The sequence below is a fragment of the Condylura cristata genome, unplaced genomic scaffold (genome assembly GCF_000260355.1).
Source record: "Condylura cristata isolate star-nosed mole 26May11 unplaced genomic scaffold, ConCri1.0 scaffold00053, whole genome shotgun sequence".
In the NCBI taxonomy this organism is placed as follows: domain Eukaryota; kingdom Metazoa; phylum Chordata; class Mammalia; order Eulipotyphla; family Talpidae; genus Condylura; species Condylura cristata.
Window position 1 is genome coordinate 674749 of NW_004567154.1, and position 6000 is coordinate 680748.

At 38.2% G+C, this 6000-nt stretch overlaps 1 protein-coding gene across 1 annotated transcript in view; it reads right to left on the reverse strand.

Annotated features, from left to right (window-relative positions):
• The window catches only part of HUWE1 (HECT, UBA and WWE domain containing 1, E3 ubiquitin protein ligase), a 140293-nt gene that overhangs the window by 67300 nt on the left and 66993 nt on the right, over positions 1-6000 (reverse strand). Inside the window, exons 23-26 of the mRNA XM_012734291.1 lie at positions 5089-5195; positions 4259-4436; positions 3415-3506; positions 2346-2557 (exon numbers count right to left, since the gene is read on the reverse strand). Of these exons, the coding sequence (XP_012589745.1) occupies positions 2346-2557; positions 3415-3506; positions 4259-4436; positions 5089-5195 (589 nt within the window). The remainder of the gene's footprint in view (positions 1-2345; positions 2558-3414; positions 3507-4258; positions 4437-5088; positions 5196-6000) is intronic.

Genomic DNA, 6000 nt, shown 5'->3' on the forward strand with positions numbered 1-6000 from the left:
GTAGAGACTATTTCAGTAACAATATTGGAAGAAACGTATTTATGTGTTTTTAAGGCACTGAAAAGTGGGGTAAGGCCACTAGAGATGGGTATTTGCACCAGGAAGGGCTATATGAACAATACATTGGGGAGAGGGATGGCAAACACTGCAAATTTTTCTAAGCCTCTTCCCGTAATGACAGAAGAATACAGCAACTCCTAATATTACTGTTTTGAGATAAAGGAAAATTTCCCCTATATGTATGGTATTTTCAAAATGAAGACAGGCTCTTGCTTTTCCTTCTAGTTCTAATAATCCAGTTATCCAACTGAGACTTCTGAATGTAGCAGAGTTCTATGAACAAGGTAATAATGAACCCTCAGACCATGCAAAGTATAGGAAACACCAATTTCATGGAACAACTACTAGAGTCCTTAGTTGTTTAGAAGGTACATATGGCTAACATTTTGGTCAGCATTTTCACACGCTCTTCGTTATCATTCAAGTTTCATTAGATCCAGCTCTCCTAGCTTTTAAGATTCACTGACCTATGTAGTCTAATGCTCTTGGTTCATTGCATCAACCCACTAAGTACACATTTATTATCTACTACACATGAAGTGACTAGGACACATTGTTGAATGAGGTACTTTCCTTGGCCTGGAGAAGCATGTGCATTAGTGGGGTACACCATTAAAATATAGGTGATTCTTGAATATGAGATTTTTTCCAATTAAGAGTTGGCTCTCCATATCTGTGGGTCTGTCAGTTGTTTCAATCCATGGATATAGAGGGATGAGTACAAAGGACTTGAGCATTCATGGACTTTGGTATCCAGGGAGGGTAGGGTGGTGGTGGTGTCCTGAAACCAATCCCCCTGCAGATACCAAGTAACGATAATAATTCAATGTTTTTGGGGATTTAAAAGTTCTACACAGATCCTTGTGCAAGAGTGGGGTAGAGCCCCTAACCCCACGTGTTAAGGGTCAACTGTGCATGAATAATTTTAATAAACCTGTTGAGAGAAAACAAAAGATCAACTTTTCACATTCAAATAACAGTGAAAATCTCAGAGAGATAATTTGGCAGCGGGGGATAAATGTGACTAGAATATAGTGACATAGGATATCTCAAGGAAATCATGAAGAATTAAGAAAAACAAGGATGAGAAAAATGTCAACTTCCTCTGATAGCTTGCAAGTAGGCATGTTAGATCTAAAATGTCTATAAGATGTCCAGAGAAGTTATACACAGATGAATATACACATCTTGACTCAAAAACCACCACCATACCACCGCCAGCACTCACATTTAAGACATCTTTTTCGTTTGTATTCAGGAAGGGGAACCCCATCCCAGCACGTGGCTGACAATCAAGGGTGTGGCAAAGAAGTAATAAGATTCTGAACCTTTTGCAAATAAAGTCCTGCTTTCTTTCAAGGTATTCTCCTCTTCCAAAAAGAACATTTTTAATCAAAAGAGGAAATGATGTGACATAGCAAGGTTACCTTCACTGGCAAAAGTAAAGTAACTGCTCAATTAAAGTAATAAATAGCAGTTAGTATCTCTAAAAAAAAAAAAAAAAACCTCAGGTTTATTACTTTCCACAGTTCTAAGAGGTTAAATCAGTTTTTGAGTTTTGGCTTTTGTGCCTGCTGTCTACACCATAGTTGACTCTTAAGTGCCAAGCCACTCTTCAAGATAGGCTCAAGCCCATCCACATCGACATTTAAAATGCTCGTGCTTTTTTTAGAATTATTTATTTGTACATCAGAAGAATACTTACTGAATGAATACATGACAATCCAAAGGGATTATACCTACTCAACCATGAAGGTAAGTAAGAGTTATCGCCACAACAGTTACCACAGTCTATAAGCTGGATCATCCTCATATCCCCTTATCATCCAGAGAGTAACTTTTATGCGGAACAAACTTTAAATAATTAGAAATATGAAGGAAAATCTACTGTGGCTAGTTCTATTCATATAGGACATTCCAAAGTTTTCTGATTTTTCTGGAATGAGCAGAAAGCAATCAAAATCTACATCAAATCTCCATATATCTTCTTTAGGGGATATATTTTGAGTATCAAATCAACAAAGGGAGATTAAGTCTTGTAAGGAAAGTCCATCCATTTGATACACTGAATGTATTCAATTTCCTGAATGACATTTTAGAACCATAGCTTTGTTTGTATTGTAACAGTCACAATTAAATACCAAGGGACAAAAAACACTCAAGGGTGAAAGAAAGATAAACTATAGACTCTTAGAGCCTAAAGAACCTTTAATGAACTAATCCAATTCCCTTACTTTTAAAGATGAAAAATGACATGCCCAAGACCCTGTTTTTCAAACACTTACTGCTGATTAGACTCTGTTTCATTTTGCTGGGTAGAATTAAAGCTCTGCATGGCCTGTACCTCTTCTTCCTCCTCATCCTCACTAGAGGCCTCTTCCGCAGCATGATTAGACCTTGGGGGAGGAGCTGCAGCAGTGCCATCTGCCTTCTGGATTGATGGCTTCTGACAGATGTATTTAGGATCTCTTCCAAGATTACAAATTTCCTCAAGTAACTGAAAGGCACAGGAAAAGCATTACTTATTAGTAATTAAGGAATGGGAGATGATTAATATTCTGGAAGCATTTTCTATGTCCTATATGCATAAATGCCAAAAAAATGTATATACATGTTACAATTATTATCTCTGTTGTGTAGTCATTAATCTGTTTCACAAACAAGAGAACTTAAAATTTTTCAAATTAAATAAATTGTTCAGGGTCACATTTAAATTACTAAGCTGACTCCATATCCAAATTCACCAAGTACCAGGAACCCATTTGTAGTTTCAAGAATCCTAACAGCTGCATCCTTGGTGGCACAAGGGGCTAAGTCTCAGCACTATAAAGCTGTCAGAAGCCAGTGTAGCATGAGTTCAATCCCCAGCTAAGGAGCTGACCCAAATGGTGCAGCAGACCTTCCCTGCTTTGCCTGCTGCTCCCCCCAGCAGTGTATTTCAGTCAATCATCTGTTCTACTTTCCAATCTGCCTCTGATGAATCCTCTCATCCCCTGGCACCTCTAGACTATACTCGAGCTCTTGTATGCATAAATAAAATAAAATTTAAAATATCCTAATAGACAGAACCAGTAAGTGTTGGGAGAAATATAAGTAGTAATGATTATAAAGAATAGGTTTTTATAAATAGAGGCTAAGCTACAGCAATTGTTAATATCCTCTGCAAGACACCAACAGTTATGTTACTTAAGTGGGTGTGGGGGGAAATAAGGAATGGGCAAAGGACATAGTAAAATGAGGCAAATGATCTTTCAGGAATGGTCCCAAAAATCTAAATGACCCACAGTCAGGCCTTTCACTAAGTGTCCTTCACTGCTCTCTCATGTTCATGGCCATAGACTTATCATCTCCCACCTTGATAATTGCAGTTGTTGCATCTGTTTTGAGGGTGGGCTGGTGTCTCATGAGCTCATCCACAGCACTCCCCAGGTTGGATGCAGTATCACCTTAAAGGAAAAAAATGAACTGTTAGACTTAAGATATAGCCTTAACTATTTTTTTGTATCAACATAAAGAAGAAACTGAGCTGGCTGTTGTGATTTTATAATGAATTCATACCAACCTCCACAGTCAAATCACTGGGGATGAGAAAGGAAAACTATCAGTCTAGCAAACATTAAAAGTACTTAACTATGTGTGCTACATTCTGGTCTGGCAATCTTATCATCAAAGTCTGAAACAGTATTGCAGAGTAAAGAGAAAGAAAGAAGTATAAGGTAGTGCCCCCTCTCCCACCCCACCCCCCGCCCCGCTCGGCTGCCCTGATAATGACAGTGGCTGTAAGGAGGAAACACATTTTTGAAAACTGGTATTTTTTTTCTGGAGCCCAACTTTATTGTTGTTTCACAATGATCACAGAGACTTATATGTTTGCACAGAGGACTACCAGAATCAACATGTTATTAAGGAATTTATCGCCTCTTTCTACAGATTAGATGGCAATCAACTGTTACTCTCAAATACAAATTTCTCATCAGCACCGTGACAGTAAGGTTGAAAAGCATGAAAATATTATAAATAAAAGATTAAGTATTCCTTTCTACCTATAATACAATGTATGGTGATAATTGCCATTAGCCAGAGAAATAACATGAGCTCAAGAAAGTGTTTCCTTGCCAACTGTTGGCTGGCAATCATATAATTTCTTGGCACAACAGCAAACTGATTATTTATTGTAAGATAAAGCTTGGCGACCTACCAAGGGGATCAGAGCTTCTCCTCCTCCGCATGGCTGGGAGGTAATCTGGAGACAGAAGAACTTTGAAGAGACGTTCAAATGGCTGGCATTGTACAAATGACTGAAGACCTCGTGCATTCAAACAGAGTGCACTGAATACATTTGGAAGGGAGCCAAGGACTTCACGAGTAGCAGGAACCTAGAGACAAAATAAACTTGAAAACATCTAAAAGAGTTCAGTTGTAGATGCTAGGAAACACTGGATCAGGTGCCATAAGTTTCAATACTATACAGATAAGAGGGAGGAATTTTGTGCCATAAAACTTCTTTAGATAATTACATGTGCATAGGATATCCCATTTTAATGCACTTCACAAGCAATGTTTTGGATTTTTTTTTTTTAAAAAGAGGCTTCAGGCCCTCCCTGGTGGCGCAGCGGGTTAAAGCACAGCACTGAGAATCTAAAGCCGCTTCCCCATGAGTTCGATTCCCGCCTGCCCCGGAGGTGACCACATGGTGTGGCAGACCTCTCCTGACCCGCCCGCTGCTCCCCTCAGCAGTGTGCTTCGTCGATCTGCCTGTTCTGTTCCCCGCTCTGTCTCTGGTGAAGCCTCTCACCGCCCCTGAGTCTCTGGCCTGTACCCCAGTTCTGTATGCACAAATAAATAAATCTTAAAAAAAAAAAAAAAAAAAAAAGAGGCTTCACCAGCAAAAAGAATGGCTTACTAAAGGTCACCATTGTAAGCATTTTTTAGCAATAAAGTATTTAAAGTATTTTGAAAGAAGATATTGCTGTATGTGTCTATATTTTGCAGGGAGCATTCTTTAAAGAGTAGCATGAGAAGACTCACATCTTTGATAAGCAGTGCATGCAGCATGACATCTGTCAATCCATTATCCTGGAGTGAGGACAGTAGTGATGGTTCTTGAAATACAAACACAGTCACCACTTCAGTAGCTGAAAAAAAAGATGAGATATGTAAAACGGATTCTTCAACGGCACTGAAAGCAAAACTACGATGGCTTAAAAAAACAAACAACAAACTGCAACACTTATTACATAATTTACAAAGCTTATGCTTACAATTAAATTAAAACTAATACTGCTCATCAGGGATGAGTCACCATTAAGAATTTAGTGACTACCATTCAATATCTTCATGGGCAATATAAAAACAGGAGGACTATAGTTAATACTGTAATGCTAATAAGAAAGTAGACATCAGGTGCTCTCATCACATTAAAAAGAAGCTAACTGTGAGTTATTTTATTAGCTTGACTACAGAGTTCACTGTGCATATATCAAATCATGATTATATACATTTATTAATGCATTCACCAATACATACAATTTTAATTAAAAATATATTATCAACAAATAAACTAAGATTTTTATGAGCCATTACAAACAGTGCCGCAATGAATACAGGTGTGCATGTATCACATGAAACCAGTGATTTTGTACTCCTCAGAGTGGAAGCATTGATCTTATGGCAGGAGTGGAAGCATTGATCTTATGGCAGATCTATTGAGGCTACCAGAGGAGGTGAGAGCAATTCAAAAATACTATCAGTAATGTAAAAATTCTTGGGCATTAAACCTACAGCATTTAAAAATGTGCACTAAAAATACTATCAATGCTTCTAGAATGTGGCAAGTATCTAAGAGTAACTTAGTGCTTTCATTAAAAAGTAACCAAAAAAGAGGCCCTCCCTGGTGGCGCAGCAGGTTAAAGCACAGCACTGAGAAGCTAAAGCCACTTC